At 45.1% G+C, this 27,238-nt stretch overlaps 1 protein-coding gene across 5 annotated transcripts; it reads left to right on the forward strand.

The window, feature by feature from the left end:
- The first annotated feature begins 42 nt into the window (after positions 1-42).
- kifc3 (kinesin family member C3) lies at positions 43-25,421 on the forward strand. 5 transcript variants are annotated; one of them, XM_088991567.1, is made up of 19 exons: positions 43-239; positions 6,483-6,591; positions 9,165-9,337; positions 9,441-9,531; positions 11,103-11,281; positions 11,347-11,451; positions 12,567-12,854; positions 12,944-13,091; positions 13,154-13,284; positions 13,362-13,473; positions 17,188-17,357; positions 17,434-17,538; positions 19,602-19,732; positions 19,808-19,931; positions 20,009-20,138; positions 21,747-21,976; positions 23,382-23,522; positions 23,612-23,741; positions 25,152-25,421. In XM_088991567.1, exons 2-19 carry the CDS (start codon positions 6,510-6,512, stop codon positions 25,172-25,174), a joined length of 2,493 nt encoding a protein of 830 aa, XP_088847693.1. In that variant the 5' UTR covers positions 43-239; positions 6,483-6,509; the 3' UTR covers positions 25,175-25,421. The 5 variants fall into 5 exon arrangements, with proteins under 5 accessions (XP_088847693.1, XP_088847694.1, XP_088847691.1 ...); XM_088991565.1 differs by lacking the exon at positions 43-239 and adding an exon at positions 3,892-4,297; XM_088991566.1 differs by lacking the exon at positions 43-239 and adding an exon at positions 6,391-6,409.
- The last annotated feature ends 1,817 nt before the right edge of the window (positions 25,422-27,238 follow it).

The raw sequence follows: 27,238 nt of genomic DNA on the forward strand, positions 1-27,238 counted from the left end.
TTTTCCCACATGTCAGCAAGTCCCTGAAAGCAGCTGCGGAAGCCACCGGAAATGACAAGGCCCACTGGCGCCAAGGCTATTTGAGCCCGCAAAAAAAGTCCTAACTTGAAGCGTGGACGCGCATTCATGCTCAACGAGCGAGCAACAGACGGACGGGCGCGTCAGGGCAGCCAAATCGACCACCAGACCATTTCAAAGACGACCAGATTAGCCGACTCGCCCGCCGCTTTCCATTCAAGGTACGCCCAGAAAAATCCCCTGCCTGCCTGCTTGCCTGTTTGTCGCATGAGCGCTCTTCGAGAAAGTTCCAAGCTGAAAATGTCCTCACCCGGAGAACTCTCGGATTTGGCTTTTGTTCACGTTCCTAAAGGTTCACGTGCTCGTGTCTCTATGGCGACGGGGGGAAGAGGGAAGGGGCGAGTTAGCTTGGATTGACAGGCGATGACGTGCCCGGTCGCCCACTCGGCTGGTCCATTTTCAGACTGCCCCCCCCCCCCCCCCCAAAAAAAAAAAAAAAATAGGCAACAGAGCGAGTCGCTGTCAGAAAGACGCGAAGCTAACGCACACACGATCGCGCCTCCTTTCGACGTCATTAGTCGTCACCAGGTCCCAAGCAAAAAAGTGAAAGAAAAACAAACACGAGTCACGTGAGAAGAATGTTTGCTCGTCGGCAGTCCGGTGGCGAAATTTTGCGCTCATCGCGAAAGAAATGAAAGCCAAGTGACGTCGATTTCCTCGATGGAACAACATTTGGATTTGTTTTTTTAGAATCTCCACATTTTCGTCGTCTTTATATGTCTCATCCACAATACATAAAACATTAAAAAAAACCCGGAAGCAATCCATCGTGGCGGTTCTCTCCCAAATCTCTTCGATTGTGAGGGTGTCATGACACCGATGGCCGCAGCGGGGCTCCCTCACCTCGCGTGTTCTGAAATAATAATAAATGATAAATAAATAATACATTTCATTTCTAAGCGCCTTTCAAAACTCTCAAAGTCACTTTACAGTCACAGGATCAGTTTTTCTGTGGGTGAGCAGCGGCAGTCCCACGCGCCAGCGTTCACTCAACCCGCACTAACTCAAGTAGATAGTAAGATAGTTCGCTAGCCAGCTAATACATACCTAACAGCTCGCTAGCCAATTAATAGATAGCTAACAGCTCGCTAGCCAGCTAATACATACCTAACAGCTCGCTAGCCAGCTAATAGATAGCTAACAGCTCGCTAGCCAATTAATGGATAGCTAACAGCTCGCTAGCCAGCTGATAGCTAACAGCTTGCAAGCCAGCTAATAGATAGCTAACAGCTCGCTAGCCAGCTAATAGATAGCTAACGGCTCGCTAGCCAGCTAATAGATAGTTAATAGATAGCTAACAGCTCGCTAGGCAGCTAATAAATATCTAACAACTGGCTATCCAGCTATATAGCTAATAGCTAGCTAGATAGCTAATGAGCTATCTAGAACGCAAATAGATAGCAAATAAAGTGCTAGCTAGGTAGCCAGCTAAATAGCTATAGATAGCTAGCTAGATAGCCAGCGAGATATAGATAGCTGAATAGCTAGATAAATAAAAACACTCCCCCTCGCAAAAAAAGAAGGGAACAAAAGTCGTGAGCCACATTTCAATATACACATTTTCCACAAACAATAAATCGTTTTTTGCTAATTTGCTGCGAATCAGAGCGTGACAAAGGTGTTCGGGAGTCCAACTTGGATTTTTCCAATCCATATTGATGCATATATTGATTGATTGAAATAGCGCCTGATCAACAGTGGAAGCTGGAACCAAACTGTTGAGCTTAAGTCAAATCATCAACGTTTCAATCTGCTCAGTGGAAACCTTTGGAATGCGCACGCACACCCTCAGCGCGGTTAAGTTGGTTAAGTGTGGGTGTGTCGTTTTTCCACAAACTCCAACTCGACGTGTGGACTCAATCGGGGGAGGAAGGGAGAGAGTCCGTTTTCATTTTTATGCTAAAACGCAGAATAAAAAGCTTTGTCCTGTCAAGAGCATTAGGGCCAGGTTGAAATATATATTTTTTTAGATGGGGTATTATGAGTTAGATTTAAAGTCACAAATTTGCTAGATTTAAAGTCGCAAAATTGCTCGATTTAAAGTCGCAAAATTGCTCGATTTAAAGTTGCAAAATTGCTTGATTTAAAGTCGCAAATTTGCTAGATTTAAAGTCGCAAATTTGCTCGATTTAAAGTCGCAAATTTGCTCGATTTAAAGTCGCGAAATTGCTAGATTTAAAGTCGGAAATTTGCTAGATTTAAAGTCGCAAAATTGCTCGATTTAAAGTCGCAAAATTGCTCGATTTAAAGTCGCAAATTTGCTAGATTTAAAGTCGCAAATTTGCTAGATTTAAAGTCGCAAATTTGCTAGTTTTAAAGTCGCAAATTTGCTGGATTTAAAGTCGCAAATTTGCTAGATTTAAAGTCACAAATTTTCTCGATTTAAAGTCGCAGATTTTCTCGATTTAAAGTCGCAAATTTTCTAGATTTAAAGTCGCAAATTTGCTAGATTTAAAGTCGCAAATTCGCTAGATTCAAAGTCGCAAATTCGCAAGATTCAAAGTCGCAAATTCGCTAGATTTAAAGTCACAAATTTTCTAGATTTAAAGTCTAAAATTTGCTGGATTTAAAGTCGCAAATTTGCTAGATTTAAAGGCACAAATTTTCTCGATTTAAAGTCGCAGATTTTCTAGATTTAAAGTCGCAGATTTTCTAGATTTAAAGTCGCAGATTTTCTAGATTTAAAGTCGCAAATTTGCTAGATTTAAAGTCGCAAATTTGCTAGATTTAAAGTCGCAAATTTGCTAGATTTAAAGTCGCAAATTTGCTGGATTTAAAGTCACAAATTTTCTCGATTTAAAGTCGCAGATTCCCTAGATTTAAAGTCGCAAATTTGCTAGATTTAAAGTCGCAAAATTGCTACATTTAAAGTCGCAAATTTGCTAGATTCAAAGTCGCAAATTCGCTAGATTTAAAGTCGCAAATTTGCTAGATTTAAAGTCGCAAATTCGCTAGATTTAAAGTCGCAAATTTGCTAGATTTAAAGTCGCAAAATTGCTAGATTTAAAGTCGCAAAATTGCTAGATTTGAAGTCGCAAAATTGCTAGATTTGAAGTCGCAAATTTGCTAGATTTAAAGTCGCAAATTTGCTAGATTTAAAGTCGCAAATTTGCTAGATTTAAAGTCGCAAATTCGCTAGATTTAAAGTCGCAAATTTGCTAGATTTAAAGTCGCAAAATTGCTAGATTTAAAGTCGCAAAATTGCTAGATTTGAAGTCGCAAAATTGCTAGATTTGAAGTCGCAAATTTGCTAGATTTAAAGTCGCAAATTTGCTAGATTTAAAGTCGCAAATTTGCTAGATTTAAAGTCGCAAATTCGCTAGAATTAAAGTCGCAAATTCGCTGGATTTAAAGTGGCAAAATTGCTACATTTAAAGTCGCAAATTTGCTAGATTTAAAGTTGCAAATTTGCTCGATTTAAAGTCGCAAGTTTGCTCGATTTAAAGTCTTAAATTTACTAGATTTAAAGTCGCAAATTTGCTAGATTTAAAGTCGCAAAATTGCTAGATTTAAAGTTGCAAAATTGCTCGATTTAAAGTCGCAAATTTGCTCGATTTAAAGTCGCAAATTTGCTAGATTTAAAGTCGCAAATTTGCTAGATTTAAAGTCGCAAATTTGCTAGATTTAAAGTCGCAAATTTTCTGGGTTTAAAGTCGCAGATTTTCTAGATTTAAAGTCACAAATTTTCTAGATTTAAAGTCACAAATTTTCTAGATTTAAAGTCTAAAATTTGCTGGATTTAAAGTCACAAATTTTCTGGGTTTAAAGTCACAAATTTTCTGGAGTTAAGGTCGCAAATTTGCTAGATTTAAAGTCGCAAATTTGCTAGATTTAAAGTCTAAAATTTGCTGGATTTAAAGTCACAAATTTGCTTACTTTTAGCTCCTTTTTCTTCATTTGTTGTTTGGTTTTTGTTGCTGAAACGGGAACGTTTTTCCAGGTACCAAACGGACTGAATTATTGTTGCCTTTGCCCGTTGGGGGAGGGCGCTAGTCGCACCAGACTGGCTGTTGAAACATTTATTGGATTGAGGGAGGGAGAGGGGGGCGGAGCTACAGTCCCCGCTGTTGCCGGGGAAACGCAGAAGATGAAATTGTGCGCGGATGTGCTGAACGGGGGGGTCGCTCGGCCCAGTCGACGCGTTGCCTGCTGCCGAGCGTCACGGCGAGGCTCAGACGACCACGAGCAGGGGGAGGAGGATAAAGATGGGCGTCTGCAGGTAAGACAGGAAAATGGCGGCCAGAGCGGGACGCTTGACACTCCTTGCGTTTGTTGTCAAATGGGGTCTTTGCTAGCGTAGCCGCTAAAGGGGAGACGGACGCCTCGCTTGATTCAGAATCAGAAAACCTTTATTTGTCCCACAATGGGGAAATTTGCACTTCACAGCAGCAATTTGGAAGGGGATGGGGTGGGGGGTGAAAGGATAGAAAACAAGACATTCTAAGCATAGTAAAATAAAACTGTCAGCAGACTGAGATGTATACTGTAAATGTGCAAAACCGTTTCATAAAAAAAAACTGTACATAGTGCAAGAACAGTGATACCTTGGCTTACGAACTTAATTGGTTCCCAGACAGAGTGTGTAAGGCGAAGTGTGTATCCCAAAAATTAATTTCCCATAGGAAACATTAAAATGAGAATAATCCGTTCCCAGGTCCCCATAAAACATAATTTTCAAAATTTCTAAGCCTTAAAACTACACAAAATATACCTTATATTATGTATAATTAATGTGGTATGGTATTATAATTAAAGAAATACACTGTACTGTATAATGAAGTCGTTTTATTTCCCTTTGTGATGGTCGTTAATGGCTTGATGGAATGGAGTGGCCGCTTTCATCAGCATTAAACACTTGATGAGGAACGTAGCCGCCTTCTTCTTTCACAATCTTGACGAATGATCCCTTGTAGGTGCTTTCTCTGTGATAATTGTATCTAGTTCTTCATCAATCGTGATCTGTTTAGCTGGGTTGATAGCTTTTTGCATCAAGTGTACAGATGGCTTGTGCGGGTTATTTGTGGAGCCTGATTGATGGGATATTTTAACCTTACAGTCTACACTCTGCCTTTGAACTATCAAAGTTCTAACTCTCTCACTGTCGTCTGTCTCTTTAATGTGTAAACCACCTCCCCTCACTGCTGCGTTCTTGACCAATCACGTGGCTTTAACCGAAGACTGGGGGCGGGGAATAGAGGACAAAACAGTCGGCTGCCATTTTGTTTTTAGAAGAACGGGCTCAATCGCGAACGACACATCACTCATTGAGGCAGCTCTGTGTGTATCGCGAAAAAAGTTCGTATGCCGAGGTAACATTTTCATAAATTTAACGTTCATAAACTGAAACGTTCGTAAGCCAAGGGGTTTGTAAACCGAGGTATCATGAAAGCTATATTGATATACAGTATGTAGCTGTATTGCATCAACCCATATTTACAGTACAAGTGTCCAGTTTTTGTTTTTTTTCCACATGTGATTATTGAGAATTGCGAAGCCTGACAGCAGTCGGTAGGAACGAGCGGCGGTACCTCTCCTTCTTGCATCGTGGATGCAACAGTCTCTGGCTGAAGAAGCTACCCAGTGCTGTCAGGGTGGGCGGGAGGGGCTGTCCATCACAGCTTTTAGTTTAGCTAGCGTCCGTCTGTTGCCCACCTCCTCCAGAGAGTCCAACGAGCAGCCCAGGACAGAACTGGCCCTCTTGACCAGGCGCTCCAGTCTTTCTCCTGTTGGTGATGCTGCCTGACCAGCAGACAATTTCAGAGTGGATGGCTCAAGCCACCACAGAGTCATAGAAAGTCTTTAGGAGTGACCCGTGAACCCCAAAAGACCTCAGTTTCCTTAGTAGGAAGAGGCGACTCTGTCCTTTTTTGATCCGTGTTTGTCGTCCAGTCCAGTTTATTGTTGAGAGTAACGCCCAGGTACTTGTAGGAGGTCACCCTCTCAATGTCCGAACCCTGGATGTTCAACGGTGCAGGTGAGGGTTGTTTCCTGCAGAAATCCACGACCAGCTCCTTGGTTTTTTTCCCGGTGTTGATCTGGAGGTGATTCTTCTGGATCAAAACGTCCATTTCGGACGGAAAGCGGGCAAAACGTTTGGCTTGAAGGAAGCGGCGGCACAAAAACGCCATTTGGGACCACGTTGGTCTGGTTGGGTTGCTCTGGCCTGGACGCGATTGGACATGACGCGGCGCGGCGTGGTCATCTCAGCCCCAAACTAGTCACATGGCTCGCTCAAAGTCTTGCTCTGCGATGGTCTTTCAGGGGCGTTGCCTTTGTCGCGGAGAGGCGTCCTCTGGGTGCTGTTTTGAGGGCGGCGGTGACCCGAAAGGGGGTGTGTGGGGGGGCGATCTGCCAGAACGTGCGACGGCAAGTGAGGCTGCTGACGTGTTGCGTGGCCCCCGCAGGCGGCGCTGACGCCTTTGAAGTGGCTCATGCTGGGACCTCGCAAGACGTGGGACCTCGGCCAGGCGCCTCACCTGCACCACTCTGGAATGGACGACTTCTCCTTGGACGGTGGGTGAGGCGGCGTTGGACGATGACCTCGCGTGGCTTTGAAATTCTTGACATTACGTTGGGTGTTTGTCACTTCCGGGACAGGTTTTACTTTCCGCGCTTCTTTAAAGGACAACCGACGTCACTTTTTTTGTTTTTTAACTGACACCAGAAAAACGTTTTATAGCGTCTAAAATATCCAAAACACGCAGTATGATATTTTTATTCAAATGAAAAACACCAATAAAAATGACTTAAAGTGTCCAAAATCTGCAAAAAATTGAGCTGCGAATTGGGCATTTTCAGAAAGTCCCGCCCCCAGTTCGTGACGTCACGCCAAGACGTCTTGCATTGCTTGTGAATCAAAACAATGGCTTCAGATTCGGAGAATATGCTTTCTTGTTACACATTCAGTTATGAATATGATTTAAGTAGTTCTGAAGAGGAAAGCATACATGTTTGCAATCGATTAAAGAATTTATTTGTGCCATTTTGGGGCAACATTGGGGAAAAATCTCTCACCCAAAAAAGAGGCACAAAATGGCGACCTCCTGTGGCCACCTCCAGTTCGACAGGCTGATAAATTCCTTATATGGAGCTTGGACGCCCTCTTCTGGCGGCTTTTGGGTGCAACACGAGGTCCCCAGACCAAACAAGTACAGCAAAATACATTGACTTGATGGAAGGACCGCTACAATGCGTCTTTTTTACGGTCAGGGGCGGTCCTTTAGTGACGTCACGTACGGACTCGTCACCAATTCAAAAACAAGACTTCCTGAATATTCAGCGCACGTCCTAAAACGTAAAATATAGCTATACGCGGTGGAATGTTTGTAAAATACGCCCAGTAGAAGTCATTTGAAGCCATTTTACAAATTATGGACACAACTTGTCCGGAGACGTCGGTTGTCCTTTAAGTTTCATTTTCACTGAGAAGACGGTTAGAATGAACATGCTTTATCGCTGTACTGTTTAAGCAAGGAAAAGATAAAAAGGTCAAAGATCAAAACTTCCATTTCGGACGGAAAGCGGGCAAAACGTTTGGCTTGAAGGAAGCGGCGGCACAAAAACGCCATTTGGGACCACGTTGGTCTGGTTCGATTGCTCTGGCCTGGGCGCGATTGGACATGGGAGGCGCACGCCCTCGTCGGGTGACGGGTGGAGCGCCGACGCCCTGGTGGCGTTTGACTTGTTTTGACTTCCGCCAGTTGCGTGCGACGATCCTCCAAAGCAACATTTGCCTTTTTCTTTCTTTCAAGTGAGGCGACGAGCGTTTTTGCTGCTCCATCAAAGCTTTCTTGACAAGATGAGCTTAGCCGCCCGCCGCTGCGCCTTATTGTCGTGATGTGTCGTTCGCGAACGAGCCGGTTCTTCGAGCTGGCTCTCTGAAGTGAACCTAACAATGAGCCACAAATGGGAGCCGACTTTTTTCCCCTCTATTCCCCGCCCCCAATCTTCAGTTAAAGCTACACGTGATTGGACAAGAGCCGTGGTAGAGGAGGGAGGGGAGAATTACAGACATACGCAGCAGTGAGGGGAAAGACGATGGGTAAGAGAAACAGCAGCACACTGTGAGTAGCACATGAAACAGGAAAGGGAGACGACAACTCCGACACACATTCCGCAACTGCTCCCTCATTTATCAAATGGAAACAAAGCACTATTGATACTGATTAACTCACTACTTTAATGTTTACCCGACACAATGTTTGACATGGCTAATTAAAGGACAACCGACACCTCCGGACAAGTTGCGCCCATAATTTGTAAAACGACTTCAAATGACTTCGACTGAGCGTATTTTACAAAGATTCCACCGCATATAGCTATATTTTGCGTTTTAAGACTGTCGCTGAATATTCAGGAAGTCTTGTTTTCGAGTTGATGCCCTAAGTGACGTCACGGAGGGAACGCCCCTGACCGAGAAAGCGACACACAATGCATTTTGGGTACTTTTTTTGGTCTGTAAACTTCGTGTTGACGGCGAAATTAGAAGGAGAACTACATAAATAACGCAATGGTGAATCATTGTGTGTTGCACCAAAACTACTATTTGATACTAGTTGACACAAATTCCCAGCAGACAAATCAGCCCATTTTCAACAGAGCTTGTGCGTTATCTTGTGCATTTTCTGGGCGCTACATTTGAGTCTAGACTGCTGGAATTGATACAGAAGGACTTCTTTAATCGATTGCAAACATGTATGCTTTCCTCTTCAGAACTATTTGAATCATATTCATAACTGGATGAGTAACAAGAAAGCATCTTCTCCGGATCTGAACTCTCTGAAGCCATTGTTTTGATTCTGGAGCGAGGCAGTTTGTGAAGGAGTATCATGGCGTGATGTCATGAAAAAAGGGGGCGGGACTTTCTGAATCTCCCCAGTTCCGAGCTCATTTTGTGGCAGTTTTTAGGACACTAAGTCATTTTTATTGGTGTTTTGACTAAAAATATCAGCCTGCGTGTTTTGGGTATTTTCGATGCTATAAAACGTTTTTCTGATGTCAGTTTAGAAAGAAAAAAGTGACGTCGGTTGTCCTTTAAATGTATTTATTTCCTTCAGTGTCAATGGTGTTTTTGTGCGTGTGCGCAGCCAGCAGCTCGGTGGACTTCCTGATGAGTGACAGCGAGGACGAGGCCTCCTTCCTGTCTCTGCCCGGCCCCGCCTTCTCTCCGCTTCCCCTACCGGGCGTCCACTTGAGCCACAGCGACGAGGCGGCCAGGCGGCCGCCAGCGCCGCCGCCGCCGCAGCTGCTTCTCATCCAGGTGAGCGGCGAGAAGACGCGCCTCACCCGAGCGCCACGTCTCCTGATCTTGCAGCTGGCGTTGGCGCTAACCTCCACACGCTTCCCTTTTTGTGCGCGCTCAGACGTTGCAGGACAAACTGTGCAACCTTCAGGCTCGCCTGGACCAAGGCGAGCGCACGTGGCGGCGCGGCGACGGGCACGCGGGTTCCTCTGGTGAGTTCGTCTCGCCACTTTGCAAACCGCCAAACAACACCTCCACTTTTTTTGCCCCACCTGGAAGTCTTATTCTTGTTATGAAAATAACATGACTGTTTTTGGTATGTAGAAGATGGTACTAATAATATTAATACTAATACCACTACTACTAGTACTACTACTACTACTGATAATAATAATAATAATAATAAGAAGAAGAAGAATGTGTTTCCTTGCGGCTTTTCTACTAATACTACTACTACTACTACTACTACTACTAATAATAATAATACTACATTTTATTTCTAAGCGCCTTTCAAAATTCTGAAGGACACTTTAATCTAATAAAAGGACTAATACTAGTACCGATACTAATACTACTACTACTAGTAATACTACTAATACTACTTCTTTTCCTTTCGGCTTTTCTACTAATACTAATAATACTTATACTAATAATACTTATACTACTAATACTTATACTACTAATACTAATACTACTACGACTACTACTACTACTACTACTACTACTACTACTACTACTACTACTACTAATAATAATAATACATTTTATTTCTAAGCGCCTTTCAAAATTCTCAAGGACACTTTAATCTAATAAAAGGACTAATACTAATACTGATACTAATACTACTACTAGTAATACTACTAATAATACTTCTTTTCCTTTCGGCTTTTCTACTAATACTAATACTACTAATACTTATACTACTAATACTAATACACTAATACTAATACTACTACTACTACTAATAATAATAATAATAATACTTTTGCTTGCAGCTTTTCTACTAATACTTCTGCTACTACTACTACTAATTATAATAATAATTAATAATAATACATTTTATTTCTAAGCGCCTTTCAAAATTCTCAAGGACACTTTCATCTGATAAAAGGACTAATACTGATACTAATACTACTACGAGTAATACTACTAATACTACTTCTCCTTTCGGCTTTTCTACAAATACTTATACTACTAATACTAATACTATTACTACTACGACTACTACTACTACTACTACTAATAATAATAATAATTAATAATAATACATTTAATTTCTAAGCGCCTTTCAAAATTCTCAAGGACATTTAATGTAATAAAAGGACTTCTTTTTCTTTCGGCTTTTCCCTTCAAGGGGTCGCCACAGCAAATCAGTGTCCTCCATTTTTGTTGCTACCTAGCTAGCTATCTATTTCCTATCCATTTGTTATCTATTAGCTGTCTAGCTAGCTAGCTAGCTATCTATTAGTTTTCTATTAGCTAGCTAGCTAACTTGATCTATTTGAGTTATTCCCAATTGAACGCGGTCACCGTTGCTGGGTACCTAGCTAGCTATCTATGAGCCATCTAACTAGCTAGCTAGCTATCTATTAGTTATCTATTAGCTAGCTAGGTGACTTGATCTATTTGAGTTATTGCCGGTGGAGTGAACGTTGGCGCATGTGGCTGCCGCTGCTCACCCACAGAAAATTGATCTTGTGATTGTAAAGTGGCCTTGACATCCTTTTTTGAATGTTGGAGGACACTGTTTTGCTGTGAAGAGTCTTTTTCTTGTCTTTACCAGGTGGTGCGGACGAGGAGCGCTTGAGCGCACCGTCGCCCTCGCGGCCACGCGGGCGGACCGACTCGACGCTCACCGTCCAAGTCGCGGATGGCGACTCCGGACCAGAAGACGCGTGCGGGCGGCCCGACGACCCGATGAAGAAGCCGACGGAGCGGTCGCGGGACCATTGCTCGGGACCGGTACGTCGCGCACCGCGCCCGCCACGCCCGGCAACAAACGCTCAGGGCGCCCTTTTCTCCTGCAGGGGGCGACGGACTTGGAGAAGCGTCTGGAGATGCTGGAGCTGGAGAACAAGAGTCTGAAACAACAGCTGGCCTCCTCCAAGGGAACCTGCGGCGGCTGCTCTCGGGTACGATCTCTTTTTGCTATCTAGCTGCTAGCTAGCTCTCGATTTGCTATCTAGCTGGTTAGCTATCTAGCTAGCTAGCTCGATCTCTATTTGCTATCGAGCTGCTAGCTAGCTCTGCTGCTAGCTAGCTCTCGATGTGCTATCTAGCTGGTTAGCTATCTAGCTAGCTAGCTCGATCTCTATTTGCTATCGAGCTGCTAGCAAGCTCTATTTGCATGTAGCTGGTTAGCTATCTAGCTAGTTAGCTCGATCTCTATTTGCTATCTAGCTGCTAGCTAGCACTCTATTTGCTATGTAGCTGGCTAGCTATCTATCTAGCTAGCTTGACCTCTATTTGCTATCTAGCTGCTAGCTAAAACTCTATTTGCTATCTATCTAGCTAGCTCGATATCTCTGCTATCCAGCTGCTAGCTAGCTCTATTTGCTATCTAGCTGGCTAGCTATCTATCTAGCTAGCTCGATCTCTATTTGCTATCTAGCTGCTAGCTAGATCTCTATTTGATATCTAGTTGGCTTGCTATCTATCTAGCTAGCTCGATCTCTATTTACTATCTAGCTGCTAGCTAGCTCTCTATTTGCTGTCTAGCTGCTTATCTATCTATCTAGCTAGCTCGATCTCTATTTGCTATCTAGCTGCTAGCTAGCTCTCTATTTGCTATCTAGCTGCTTATCTATCTATCTAGCTCGCTCGATCTGTATTTGCTATCTAGCTGCTAGCTAGCTCTCTATTTGCTATCTAGTTGGCTTGCTATCTATCTAGCTAGCTTGATCTCTATTTGCTATCTAGCTGCTAGCTAGCTCTCTATTTGCTATCTAGCTGCTTATCTATCTAGCTAGCTCGATCTCTATTTTCTATCGAACTTCTAGCTAGCTCTATTTGCTATCTTGCTGGCTATCTATCTATCTCAATAGCTTGATCTCCATTTGCTATCGAGCTGCTAGCTATCGCTATTTGCTATCTGGCTAGCTATCTAACTATCTAGCTAGCTTGATCTCTATTTGCTCTCCAGCTCGCTGCTCGTTCATTTGGAAGATTTGCAGCAGGGCGAGATGGCCGCCCGGGAACGAACTTGCCCGTCCCCCGTTTCGGTGATTAACGCCGCCCTTGTTCCCAGGAGGCGGAGCCATTTAGTCGAGAGGGGCGCGCCCAGCGGCCAGACGCTTGGCCCACCGGCCCGAGACCGGAGCGGAAGGACCCGGCGGCAGAACCGCGCGACCCCCGTTCAGGACTTTGGGAGCGCCACCCCTGGGACACGGCGGCGGACGGGGCGGAGTCGGGCGAGTGGCTGCGCGTGCAAAACGCTTTGCTGCGAGAGCAAGTGGGCGTGCAGCGGCGCCTGCTCGGCGAGCTGCGGACGCAACTGCAGCAGTCGCAGAGGACGTGCGGCCAACTCGGGACGCAGGTGCCGTCGCCAGCTAGCAAAGTGCCGTCGCTTTGCGATAGCGACGTTAGCGGAAGCCGGGTGGACATCGGGTTGGCGCTTTGTTGCAGGTGGCGCTGTACGAGGGCGAGCTGGCCCGCGCTCGCCAGCGACTGGACGCCGAGTTGCTGTTGCTAAAGGAGGAGAAGGATCAACAGGTCCACGATGCCTTCGTCAGGGCTGAGAGCCAAATGAAGGCCGTGCACGACAACCTAGCAGGTTAGCAGCCCGCCGCCAATGTCCGTCCGTGCGTCCGTCTCCACGCAATATGGCCGTTTCAGGCGTGCGCAGCAAGCTGGCCGGCCTCCATCCCGCCCTCAGGACGCTCACCGCCGACTACAACACGCTGAAGAAGCAAGTGCACCACTTTCCCGCCATGCTGCGCAGCGCCATTGATGACGCCAAGCGCGAGGTGGGCGTCGCCATCCCCGCCTCTCCTCCGAGATGTTTAGCGGCTTTTACCACGCCAGCGTGCGTGCGTGCGTGCAGATCTGCTTGGCCATCGGCGAGGTGAGTGTGACCAATCAGAAGCTGCTGGACAAGTACCAACGTGAGATGAACCTGAGGAAGAAGATCCACAACCAGCTGGTCCAGCTCAAAGGTTTCTTTGCTGTCACGTCGCGGGGTGGACGTAGGGGTGGGCGTCTGGGCTGTTGCGATCTAGCTGGTTAGCTATCTAGCTAGCTCAATCTCTATTTGCTTTCTAGTTGCTAGCTAGCTGTATTTGCTTTCTGGCTGCTAGCTAGCTCTATTTGCTATCTAGCTGGCTAGCAGTCTATCTAGCCAGCTCGATCTCTATTTGCTGTCTAGCTGCTAGCTAGCGCTATTTGCTATCTAACTGGCAAGCTATCTAGCTAGCTTGGTCTCTATTTGCTATCTAGCTGCTAGCTAGCTCTATTTGCTATCTAGCTAGCTCGATCTCTATTTGCTATCTAGCTGCTAGCTAGCTCTCTATTCGCCGTACGGGTGGCTCCTATCTAGCTGGTTAGCTATCTATCTAGCTAGCTTGATCTCTATTTGCTATGTAGCTGCTAGCTAGCTCCATTTGCTATCTAGCTGGATAGCTATCTATCTAGCTAGCTCAGTCAATATTTGCTATCTAGCTGCTAGGTAGCTCTATTTGCTATCTATCTATCTAGCTAGCTTGATCTCTATTTGCTATCTAGCTGCTAGCTAGCTCTATTTGCTGTCTAGCTGCTAGCTAGCTCCATTTGCTGGCTAGCTATCTATCTAGCTAGCTCGGTCAATATTTGCTATCTAGCTGCTAGGTAGCTCTATTTGCTATCTATCTAGCTAGCTCGATCTCTATTTGCTATCTAGCTGCTTGCTAGCTCTATTTGCTGTCTAGCTGCTAGCTAGCTCCATTTGCTATCTAGCTGGCTAGCTATCTATCTAGCTAGCTCAGTCAATATTTGCTATCTAGCTGCTAGGTAGCTCTATTTGCTATCTATCTATCTAGCTAGCTTGATCTCTATTTGCTATCTATAATAATAATAATACATTTTATTTCAAGCGCCTTTCAAAACACCCAAGGACACTTTACAATAAAAACAATAGAACACAGCACATAACAATAAAACCATAAGTAAAATGATAAATAATAAAATAGCAGATAGAATTAGACATTGAAAGCAATTTTAAACAAATGGGTTTTGAGATGAGCCTTGAAAATAGGGAGGGAGTCAATATTACGGATGTTGGGTGGGAGTGAATTCCAGAGTTTGGGAGCAGAGCGGCTGAAGGCTCTGCATCCCATCGTGGTGAGACGGGCAGAGGGCACATAGAGGTGAAGGGAGGATGAGGATCTGAGGGACCGAGAGGGAACAGAGATTTGAAGCAGGTCAGAAAGATAGGGAGGAGCAAGGTTATGGATGGCTTTGAAAGTAAACAGAAGTATTATGAATTCGATACGATGTTTAACCGGCAGCCAGTGGAGTTGCTGGAGTACAGGGGTGATGTGGTGAAAGGAGGGGGTTTTAGTGATGATCCGGGCTGAAGAATTTTGGACGAGTTGGAGTTTATGGAGAAATTTCTGATTGACACCGAAGAGAAGTGCGTTGCAATAATCGATGCGGGAGGTGACAAGACTGTGGATAAGGATAGCAGCGGAGTGAGGGGTGAGCGAGGGACGGAGACGGTTAATATTACGGAGGTGGAAATAAGCAGACCGAGTAATGTTATTAATATGGGAGTGAAAGGAAAGTGAGCTATCGAGGATGACACCCAGACTCTTGACCTGAGGGGAGGGGGACACGGTAGAACTGTCAATGGTGAGGGAGAAACTGTTAGTTTTGTGGAGGGTGGATTTGGTACCGACAAGAAGAAGTTCAGTTTTTTCACTGTTGAGCTTGAGAAAGTTATGGGAAAGCCAGGATTTGATTTCTGAGAGGCAACATGAGAGGGATGAAGGTGGAAGAGAAGCGTCGGGTTTGCTGGAGAGGTAGAGTTGGGTGTCATCCGCGAAGCAGTGAAAGTGAATGCCAAACTTACGGAAAATATTGCCAAGAGGAAGTAGGTAGATAATAAAGAGAAGTGGCCCCAGGACAGACCCTTGAGGCACACCAGAGGACACCGGAGAGGACCGTGAGGTGAACGAGTTGATTTGGATGAATTGTGCGCGATCAGAGAGATAGGAATGAAACCAGCGGAGTGGGGTGTGGGTGATGCCTAGGGTGGAAAGTCTGTCGAGAAGGATAGGGTGGGAAATGGTGTCAAAAGCTGAGGTCAGGTCGAGAAGAATGAGGATGGAGAGTGAACCGGCATCGGCTGCCATAAAAAGATCATTCGTGATTTTTATGAGAGCCGATTCAGTACTGTGGCGGGGGCGGAAACCAGACTGGAATTGTTCATAGAGGTTATTGTGAGTGAGGTGTGAGTGAAGCTGTGAAACAACTGTCTTTTCAAGAATTTTGGCGATGAATGGAAGGTGGGAAATTGGACGTAAGTTATTGAAATCGTTTGGGTCTGAGCCAGGTTTTTTCAAGATTGGAGTGACAGCTGCGGTTTTGAGTGGGATAGGAACAATTTCAGTTGATAATGAGGAGTGAATAATGGTAGAAATAAATGGGAGAAGAGAGGGTAGGCAGGACTTGATAAGGATAGTGGGGAGGGGGTCGAGTTGACAGGAGGAGTTCTTGGATTTAATGATAATGTCTGAGATTATAGAGGGATGGGGGAGTGCAAAAGCGGAAAAAAGTTTGGAAGGAGTAGAAAGGCTGGGAGAAGGGGGGCGGACAGAGGACCCGAGGTGCTGATGGATTTTGTTGATCTTTTCGCTAAAAAACATTAGCAGAGTGTTGCATGTCTCAGAGGAATAAAAGTGTGAGGGGAGAGAGATAGGAGATTGTGTGATTTTGTGATAAGCGGAAAAGAGGGCCCGTGAGTTACGAGAATTTGAATCAATGAGTGCAGAGTAATAAACCGATTTTGCGCGTGAGATAGAGTCCTTATAAAGGGTAAGGTGAGTTGCATACATGTCCTTGTGGATAGTGAGCCCGGACTTTCTGTAAAGTCTTTCAAGTTGGCGAGTCTTTGTCTTGATGGAGCGGAGATGGGGGGTGAACCAGGGTGCAGGTCGGGTAAATTGAACAGACCGGGACTTTACAGGAGCAAGGGCGTTGAGGGTGTTCGTGAGGTCCGCGTTGTACCGGGAGACAAGTTCAACAGGAGAAGAGTTGTGGTCCAGAGTCAGGGTGGCAATCATCTCAGCAAGGGTGGCAACGTTGATGTCCTTGATGTTGCGATATGTGATGACACGGCGTGGTTTGGGGAGAGAGAGAGTGATGGAAACATTGAATGAAACCAGGAAATGGTATCTAGCTGCTAGCTAGCTCTATTTGCTGTCTAGCTGCTAGCTAGCTCCATTTGCTGGCTAGCTATCTATCTAGCTAGCTCGGTCAATATTTGCTATCTAGCTGCTAGGTAGCTCTATTTGCTATCTATCTAGCTAGCTCGATCTCTATTTGCTATCTAGCTGCTTGCTAGCTCTATTTGCTGTCTAGCTGCTAGCTAGCTCCATTTGCTATCTAGCTGGCTAGCTATCTATCTAGCTAGCTCGGTCAATATTTGCTATCTAGCTGCTAGGTAGCTCTATTTGCTATCTATCTAGCTAGCTCGATCTCTATTTGCTATCTAGCTGCTAGCTAGCTCTATTTGCTGTCTAGCTGCTAGCTAGCTCCATTTGCTATCGAGCTAGCTCGGTTAATATTTGCTATCTAGCTGCTAGGTAGCTCTATTTGCTATCTCACGGGGTCGCCGTACGGGGTCGTGTTGATGGTCGTTACTTTGCTTTGTCCTCTCTCCCTCTCCCCGGCAGGAAACATCCGGGTGTTTTGTCGCGTTCGTCCCGTGTGCGGTGGTGAGGAGGCGGAGGGCGTGGTGACCTTTGACCCGGACGACGACGGCATCCTGTACCTCAGCGACAAGGGCAAGGTGACGACTTTTGACCTGGACAAAGTCTTCCGACCTGAGGCCACGCAGGAAGAGGTGGGTTCCTATGCCGCCACCCCTCCCCCCTTCCCCGTCCGGCGGCGCCTTGACCGGCCCGCCGGGGCTGTTGCAGGTGTTCTCGGAAGCGGAGGCGCTGGTCACGTCGTGCGTGGACGGCTTCCACGTTTGCATCTTCGCCTACGGCCAGACGGGCTCGGGGAAAACCTACACCATGGAGGTCAGCCTTTAATAAGCGCCTTTCAAAAGTTTTTCTGTGGGTGAGCAGCGGCAGCCACACGCGCCACCGTTCACTCAACCCGGAAATAACTCAAATTGATAGAAAGCTAGCTATCTAGCTAATAGATACAGTAATAATAATACATTTGATTTCCAAGCGCCTTTCAAAACTCTCACGGTCACTTTACAGTCACACGATAAAGTTTTACTGTCGGTGGGCAGCGGCAGCCGCACGCACCAACATTCACTCAACCTGGAAGTAACTTAAATGGATAGAGAGCCAGCTAGCTATTAGCTAGCTAACTCCATACCTATTTGAGTTCCACTTGACAAAATAAAACCATAAATTCAACACACTATTTTTACCTATATAGCTAAGCCATAGCTAGATAGCCAGCTAGATAATTAATGATAGCAAACGGATAGCTAATACGTAAGAAATCAAAAGCTAGCTAGATAGCTAGTGAGATAGATAACTAGATAAATTAGCTAATAGAGAGCTAGCTATATAGCTAATCGATAGCTGGCTAGATAGCCAGCTAGATAGTTAACAATAGCAAAGAGATAGCTAATATATAAGAGATAGATAGCTTGGTAGTTAGATTAGCTAGTGAGATAGATAGCTAGATAAATTAGCGAATAGAGAGTTAGCTATATAGCTAATCGATAGCTGGCTAGATAGCCCGCTAGATAGTTAACAATATCAAAGAGATAGCTAATATATAAGAGATAACTTGGTAGTTCGATTAGCTAGTGAGATAGATAATAGAGAGTTAGCTATATAGCTGAATAGCTAGATTTAGTGGGTAGCGCTAACTAGCTAGCTGACTAACTACTGATTTTAAGTAACTAGCTATATTTACTTAAATTCTTAACTAGCTAACTTGTTATTTAAGTAGCTACCTAAAAAGCTAGCTAGCTATTTAATTAGCTACTGTAACTATCTAGCTAGCCAGATACTTAAAGAACAACCGACGTCTCCGGACAAGTTGTGTCCATAATTTGTAAAATGGCTTCAAATGACTTCTACTGAGCATATTTTAATAAGATTCCACAGCATATAGCTAGATTTTACGTTTTAAGACTCGCTCTGAATATTCAGGAAGTCTTGTTTTTGAGTTGGTGACGAGTCCGTACGTGACGTCATGAAAGGACCGCCCCCTGACCGTAAAAAAGAGGCATTATAGCGTCCTCCCATCACGTCAATGTATTTTGCTGTACATGTTTGGTCTGAGAACAGTGTTGCACCCAAAAGCCGCCAGAAGAGGGCGTCCGAGCTCCATATAAGGAATTTATCAGCCTGTTGAAGCGGAGGTGGCCACTGGAGGTCGCCATTTTGTGCCACTTTTTCGTTGAGACATCTCCCCTGAATGTTGGCTCAAAATGGCACAAATAAATTCTTTATTCGATTGCAAACATGTATGCTTTCCTCTTCAGAACTATTTGAATCATATTCATAACTGGATGTGTAACAAGAAAGCATATTCTCTGAATCAGCAATGCAAGACGTCTTGGCGTGACGTCACGAACTGGGGGCGGGACTTTCTGAAAATGCCCAATTCGCAGATCAATTTTTTGTCATTTTTATTGGTCTTTTGCATTTGACAAAAAATATCATACTGCGTGTTTTGGGTATTTTAGATGCTATAAAACGTTTTCTGATGTCCGTTAAAGAACAAAAAAGTGACGTCGGTTGTCCTTTAAATAATAAAATTGCCTGTTAGTTTATTGCTATGCTACTTTAGGAGCATATTCTTGATGAGAACCATTACCATAGTTTTTCATATCTGCTAGCTAGTTATTTAAGTATCTCGCTAGCTATAGCTACTGAATAGCTTGATAGCTTGTTAACTAAATAAAGAAATAATCTTTAGTAGCTATAGCGACCTAGCTAGCAGGCTAACTAGTTATTTTAAGTAGCTAGCTATATATAACTACTTAAATTGCTAACTAGCTATATAGCTAAGTAGCTACTGATTTCTTTTACTTTTCACCTTTTGCGTCTCCAACTCGCCGCCCAGCTTCGCCATGTTTATTTTTTGGCGGCCTTTGTTTACGTGGCAGGGCGTGACCTCCGACCCGGGCCTGAACCAGCGGGCGCTGCGCCTTCTGTTCTCGCGAGTGGCCGCCAAAAGCCCCGAGTGGGAATTCCACATCTGCGTCAGCGTTCTGGAGATCTACAACGAAAGCCTGAGGTGGGCGTCGCCGGCTCGCCGTCACGTCGACCGATGGCGAACCGGCGCCGCTCACGTGGACGTCTGGCCGCTCAGAGACCTTCTTGGCGATCAACCGGCGGACAAACTGGACATCAAGATGAATCCCGACGGGAGCGGCCAACTTTACGTTCCCGGCCTGACGCGCGTGGCCGTGCGCACCCTTGACGACGTCAACCAGGTAGCGCCGCCGATCTTTTGTTAGCCCCGCCCACGCTACGAATGCCGGGCCTGAAATCCTCCCCCGTTGCGCCGGAGGTTCTGGAGGCCGGGCGAGCCAGCCGAGCGACGGCGTGCACCGACCTGAACCAGCGCAGTTCTCGCTCTCACGCTCTCCTCATGGTCAGCGTGGCGGGAGTCAACGGCACCACGGGGAGCCGCACGCAAGGTGAGGCCGCCGCCGGACACTCTTTTCCTTCTGGTGATGGGAATTGCGGCTCTTTTCAAGGAGCCGGTTCTTTTGGCTCGCCTCACTAAAAAGATACGACTCTTTTGGCTCCCAAATGGCTCCTCAGTTTGTTTGTTGCTTAAATTAACTACCAAAAATCATGTAAAATTATGTGAAAAACGAATTACTCATGTAAAAAATACACTACGGTGATACCTTGGTTTACAAACCCCTTGGCTTACGAACTTTTCGGTTTACGAACGTTACATTTATGAAAATTTTACCTTGGCATACCAACTATTTTTCGGGATACACACAGAGTGCCATAATAAGTGATGTGTCGTTCGCGAACGAGCCCGTTCTTCTAACAACAAAATGGCAGCCGACTGTTTTTGTCCTCTATTCCCTGCCCCCAGTTTTCGGTTAAAGTCACGTGATTGGTCAAGAAAGCAGCAGTGAGGGCGTGGGGGTTACAGACGGAGTGAGTGAAGCCATTCTCCCAAAAAGAAAATGGCAGCCGCATTTTTTTTTGGTCCTCTATCCCCCGCCCCTTGTCTTCGGTTAAAGCCACGTGATTGGTCAAGAACGCAGCAGTGAGGGGAGGTGGTTTAAACATTGAAGAGACATGCAGACGACAGAGAGTGAGAAAATGGATGGAAAACAGTGAGATTTGGACTTGTTTCAACTTTGATAGTTCAAAGGCAGAGTGTAGACTGCAAGGTTAAAATATCCCACAATCAGGCTCCACAAATAATCCGCACAAGCCATCTGTACACTTGATGCAAAAAGCTATCAACCCAGCTAAACAGAACACAATTGATGAGGAACTAGATAAAATTATCGCAGAGAACAAAGGATCATCCCTCAAGATGGTGAAAGAAGGTTACGTTCCTCATCAAGTGTTTAATGCTGATGAAAGCGGCCACTCCATTCCATCAAGCCATCAACGACCATCACAAAGGTAACTAAAACGACTTTATTATACAGTACAGTTTATTTCTTTAATTATAATACCATAGAACATTTATTATACATAAAATAACGTATATTTTGTGTAGTTTTAAGGCTTAGAAAGTTGAAAAGTATGTTTTATGGGGACCTGGGAACGGATTATTCTCATTTTAATGGTTTCCTATGGAAAATTAGTTTTTGGGATACACACTTTTCGCCTTACACACTGTGTCTGGGAACCAATTAAGTAAGCCAAGGTATCACTGTATATTAAATATTTTTATTTATATGGCTTGATTTATATGTGCACAGAGTTAGTGGATGCTAACTTTCACTTTCCCTGTGGTAACTTTTTTGACCCATTCTTGGACTCCAACACGTTCTTTGTCATATATGATTCTGGTATGATTCTTTGAGAACGTCTTCAATAGATCTTCAATAGCCCAATAATGGGGAATTTTCCTGTTTGGGTTGAGAGCATGTATATTTTCCGAATCCTTTGTCATCCACAATTGAAAATGTCTGCAAATCAGGGGGAAAGAAAAGTCGGCTCCCATTTCCGGCTCCTTGTTAGGAGCCATTCGTTCACTTCAGAGATCCGGCTCTAAGAACCATCTCGTCTGTGAATGACACATCACTATCGCCTTCCTCCGCCAGGCAAGCTGAACCTGGTGGACTTGGCCGGCTCGGAGCGGGTGGGCCGATCGGGCGCCGAGGGCGGGCGCCTGCGCGAGGCTCGCCACATCAACAAGTCCCTGTCGGCGCTGGGCGACGTGATGGACGCGCTGCGCCGCCGCCGCCCTCACGTCCCCTTCCGGAACTCACGGCTCACCTTTCTGCTGCAGGACAGCTTGCAGGGGGACAGCAAGACGCTCATGATGGTGCAGGTGCGAGCGCCGCCCGGCCCGAGCTGCAGGGGCGGGCTCACGTCTGAACGCTTTGCCCACCCTTTGTATTTTATTTATAATAATAATAATAATAATAATAATACATTTCTAAGCGCCTTTCAAAACTCTCAAGGTCACTTTACAGTCGCAGGATATGTTTTTCTGTGGGTGAGCAGCGGCAGCCACGCGCGCCAGCGTTCACACAACGCGGAAGTAAATGGATAGAAAGCTAGCTAACCAGCTAGTAAATAGCTAATAGATAACTAGCTAGATAGCTATTAAGCCAGTAGCTAGCCGGCCAGATAGCTAGCTAGCTAGCCAGCCAGATAGCTAGCTGGCCAGCCAGATAGATACCTAATAGATTGCAAATAGCTAGCTAGCTAGGTAGCTTGCCAGATAGATAACCAGCTAGATAGCGAACCAGATAGATAGCCAGACCCCGCCCCCTCCACCAGTGGCAAAATGGCTGACGCCCCCGCCGGGTTGCGGACTATTATATTATTATTATATTATTATAGCACCTATGCTTGTCTGTAACTGGAGTGTCCTTGAGAGCTTTGAAAGGCGCTTAAAATAAAATGTATTATTATTATTGTTATTATTATTATTATTAAAATATCGTTCACGTTTCAAAATCCCGAGTTCACAGGATTCATTTCCATTCGCTAACAACAAACGACTTTCAGAGCGTCATACTCCAGACCCATATAATTTAGGAATTAACTACCTGGCTACCTATCTATTTGCTATCTATCAGCTGTCTAGCTAGCTAGCTGGCTGCCTATCAAGCTATCTATCTATTAGCGGACTAGCTATCTATCCATCTGGCTGACTGTTAGAGTGAGTTAATTTCCCATTGGGACCATCTTGCTAGCTAGCTATTTGCTCTTTATTTGCTTTCTAGCTGGATGGCCGGCTATCTAGCTAGCTATCTATTAGCTATATAGCTGCCTGGCTGGCTGGCTCGCTATCTATCTATTTGCTATCAATTGGCTATCTGTCTAGCTATCTAGCTATGTAGCTGGCTATTTATTAGCTATGTGGCTATCTAGCTGGTTAGGTTAGCTAACTTTCCAGCTGGCTATCTTTTGGATATCTGTTTGCTAACTGGCTAGCTTTCTATCTATTTGAGTTACTTCCGGGTTGAGTGAACGCCGGCGCGTGTCTGCCGCTGCTCACCCACAGAAAAACTTATTCTGTGATTGTAAAGTGACCTTGAGAGTTTTGAAAGGCGCTTTGAAATGAAATGTATTATTATTATTATTCACAATGTATTAGCTAGCTAAATAGCTAGCTTTCTATCTATTTGAGATATGCTAGCTATTATTATTATTATATATATATATATTTTTTTTTTTTGCTAGCTATTATTATTATTATATATATATATATATTTTTGCTTCAGGTGTCCCCCGCGGCGGCCGACGGCGCAGAGTCGCTGTGCTCGCTGAAGTTCGCCCAGCGCGTTCGCAGCGTGGAGCTCAACGCCTCCAAACGGCCCGACAGCCGCTCGGCTTCGTCCTCGCCGACCCCCCAAAGCCTGGAGGTCGCCGCACTTTCTCCTGATTGGCCGACACCCCCCCCCCCCCCTTAACTTTTGAGGTGTGCTTGTGGTGACTTTGCTTGTCTGCGCAGATGGACTCTCCCCCCATGACCCTTGGGCCCTTCCCCTTATCGCGTAGCAGCAGTGCGGGCTCCTCGCTAAACTCCACCTCGAGGACGCCCGGCGCCTCTGGGCGAAAAACCAGCTCGCAACTTTCCACAGGTACGTCTGTGTAAGCTCTCAGTCGTACAGGAGTTGTCCATCGATGAGAAGGTTTCTTCAGCCGTCATCTGTACTTCTGTGAAGGTGTCGGACGTTTCGCTTCTTATCCAAGAGGCTTCGACAGCGAATTAAAATTTGCTGGTCGTTTTGGCCCTATACAGGGAACATCCGACTTACGACCGAGTTCCGTTCCGACCAAACGGTCGTAAGTAAAAATGGTCGTAAGTCGAAATCCATTCAAAATGTTGAATAGAGACTCCAAGACCAAATGACTCGCAAACTCCCCCTCTTAAAATGTTAAAAATGGGGTCTGGAGGGCGGGGTCGTAAGTCGAGCCGTTTCGTAAGTCGGATGTTACCTGTAGATGGTTTGAAAGGGGAGTAAAAGAAGCTATTTTCATAAAACAGCAAAACCCTTCACTAAATCGGCATGGTAGGTGAGGTTTAATTTGGATCGTTTCTACAAGTCTTAGGCAACATAGGCTTAGTTATGCTGATGAGGTGATACCAGAGCAAATGGGGCAATCAGGACAGTCGTTTACCCCATAATCAGGCAGGACAATAGAAGTAATCAGTGTAGCCTCAGGGAATAGTCCTCTGCTCCCCCCAGCCTGAGAACAGGGACCTATCATTGCAGAGTCTGGCACTACCACGTCTGGACAGTAGGGATATACATATATTTTTTTTCCAATGGATTTCGACCCTCGACCATTTTGACTTACGACCGTTTGGTCGGAACGGAACTCGGTCGTAAGTCGGGTGTTACCTGTATAGGGCCAAAACTACCAGCAAATTTTAGTTCGCTGACGAAGCCGCTTGGATAAGAAGCGTTCGTACAACTGACTTCTTAGGCAACATAGGCTTAGTTATGTTGATGAGGTGATAACAGTGCAAATGGGGCAATCAGGCCAGTCGTAGACCCCATAATCAGGCAGGACAATAAAAGTAATAAGTCGGGACAAGAGAAGTAATCAGTGTCGCCACAGGAAGGAGTCCTCTGCTCCTCCCTTATGACCGGCTCGACTTATAACCACCCCTACTTACGTCCACGACCTCCAGACATTATTTTCAACATTTTAAGAGGGGGAGTTTGCGAGTCATTTAGCCTTCGAGTCTCTATTCAACATTTTGAATGGATTTCGACTTACGACCATTTTCACTTACGACCGTTTGGTCGGAACGGAACTCGGTCGGAAGTCGGTCGGTCGTAAGTTGTTCCCTGTATAGGGCTGACACTACCAGCAAATTTTAGTTCGCTGACGAAGCCTCTTGGATAAGAAGCGAAACGTCCGACACCTTCAAAGAAGTACAGATGACGGCTGAAGAAACCTATTGATCGCTTTCCACGGGCGCGCTTTTGCTTGTGGCTCACCTGCCATCGGAGGGACTTATGTTTGCTTGTTCTTCGCAGGGCGACTGAAGATGGCGGCGTGAGGGCACGTTTGGGGCGGCGGTGGCCAGACGACCGCCGGCTGGCCGGCCGGCTCATTGATTTTTTTGTTTTTGTTTTTGCCACTTTGGACCATTTGCAGAATGGCTCGTCTTGCCGTGAATCTTCATCCAATGAGGAGCCTCCGGCCGAGCCTTTTTGGCCTTTCTCGGCTGTGTGACGTGACTGAAAGTTTTGGATTGCTTTGCTTTTTTTTTTAATTGCCTTTTTAATAAACGTGGAAACTGTAAAGGTTCTCCGGCTGTGAGGAAATTTGCCACGCGGAAGGTGGCCGCCGATGCGCGACTCCAGTTTCGTTGTCGTTTTATAATAACACATTTAAAGGACAACCGACACCACTTTTTTGTTTCCTAACTCACATCAGCAAAACGTTTTATAGCAGGGGTGTCAAAGTCATTTTTTGCCGCGGGCCACATTGTAGTTATGGTTTCCTCTCGAGGGCCGTTATGAATTTGGGGAACCCATTAGAATGTTTCAATCCCTTCAAATATTACATATAGAGCACACAGCAAATTAATAAATAACTCGTTTTCAAATCTGAAGTCAAGAATAATGACTTTTATTGTGGTTTACATCCAAAAATATGAAATTTTGGCTCCGATTTTAGCAATCATCATGGAATTTAACAAGTTTGATTTGCTTTCGCGGGCCGAAAAAAAATGATGTGGCGGGCCGAATTTGGCCCGCGGGCCTTGACTTTGACACCTGTGTTTTATAGCATCTAAAATACCCACGTAGGCTGATATTTTTAGTCAAATGCAAAACACCAATAAAAATAACTTCAAGTGTCCCAAAAGTGCCACAAAATGAGCTTGAAAACTGGGCAGATTCTGAAAGTCCCGCCCCCTTGTTCGTGACATCACTATTGGTCACACACTGCCTTGCTCCAGAATCAAAACAATGGCTTCAAGGGTTCGGATTCGCAGAAGATGCTTTCTTGTTACTCATCCAGTTATGAATATGATTCAAATAGTTCTGAAGAGGAAAGCATAAATGTTTGCAATCGATTAAATAACTCCTTCCGTATCAATTCGAGCCATCAGGACTCCAATGTAGCGTCCCAGAAAATGCACAAGATGGCGCACAAGCTCCGTTGGAAATGGGCTGATTGGTCTGCTGGGAATTTGTGTCAACTAGTATCAAATAGTAGTCTTGGTGCAACACACAACGGCTCACCATCACATTATTTATGTGTTTTCCTTCTAATTTCTCCATCAACACAGTGTTTTCAGATGAAAAAAAGTACCCAAAATGCATTGTGTGTCGCTTTCTCGGTCAGGGGCGTTCTTTCCGTGACGTCACTTTGGGCATCGTCATCAACTCGATAACAAGACTTCCTGAATATTCAGCGCGATTCTTAAAATGTAAAAATGCGTCAAATTCGCACAGTAGAAGTCATTTGAAGTTATTTTACAAATTATGGACGCAACTTGTCCGGAGGTGTCGGTTGTCCTTTAAATCTAGCAAATTTGTGACTTTAAATCTAGCGAGGTCGAAAAGGAGAGATGGACGTGGTTGTACCACAGTGATACCTCGGTTTATGAACGCTTTGCCTAACGAACTTTTCGCCTTACAAACATTAAATTCGCGAGAATATATTCTTGGCATACCAACTAGTTTTTGTCGGAAAAACACCAAACCACACAGCCGAACAGCGCCACTGTGGCTTCCAGGCTACTTTTCCACACCCACTTTTTTGAGTGCAGACGTGGTATGTTATGGAGTTCAGTACTGTACCTTTTTTTGGGACCAAAAAAGATCCCACCACAGGCTAGTGTTAAGCCCAGGAGCACACAAAAGAAAATAACAGTCGAGCTGAGGAAGATCATCGAAAAACACCCACGAGGGGTGCGTTTGTGTGACTTAGCGTCGCAGTACCAGTATGGTAAGTCCACCATTGCTACGTGTAAGAGGTTGAAAAACTGGCAGGGGACAGTGTGAGTGAGGGTATTATCGCCGGTAAAAGCATGGCAACTTCACTCGGATATCAAGAGGCAACGACATCAACGGTCATCACAAAGGTCAATAAAACAACTTCATTATACAGT

The sequence above is a fragment of the Hippocampus bargibanti genome, linkage group LG03, assembly GCF_051943395.1.
Source record: "Hippocampus bargibanti isolate YZ-2025 linkage group LG03, ASM5194339v1, whole genome shotgun sequence".
Taxonomy (NCBI): Eukaryota; Metazoa; Chordata; class Actinopteri; order Syngnathiformes; family Syngnathidae; genus Hippocampus; species Hippocampus bargibanti.

Coding starts and splice junctions, on each gene's coding strand:
- kifc3 (XM_088991565.1), top strand. CDS start 4,166: ATGAAATTGTGCGCGGATGTGCTGAACGGGGGGGTCGCTCGGCCCAGT. Junction 19,932..20,008: donor CCCTTGACGACGTCAACCAG/GTAGCGCCGCCG, acceptor GTTGCGCCGGAG/GTTCTGGAGGCCGGGCGAGC. Junction 20,139..21,746: donor CACGGGGAGCCGCACGCAAG/GTGAGGCCGCCG, acceptor TTCCTCCGCCAG/GCAAGCTGAACCTGGTGGAC.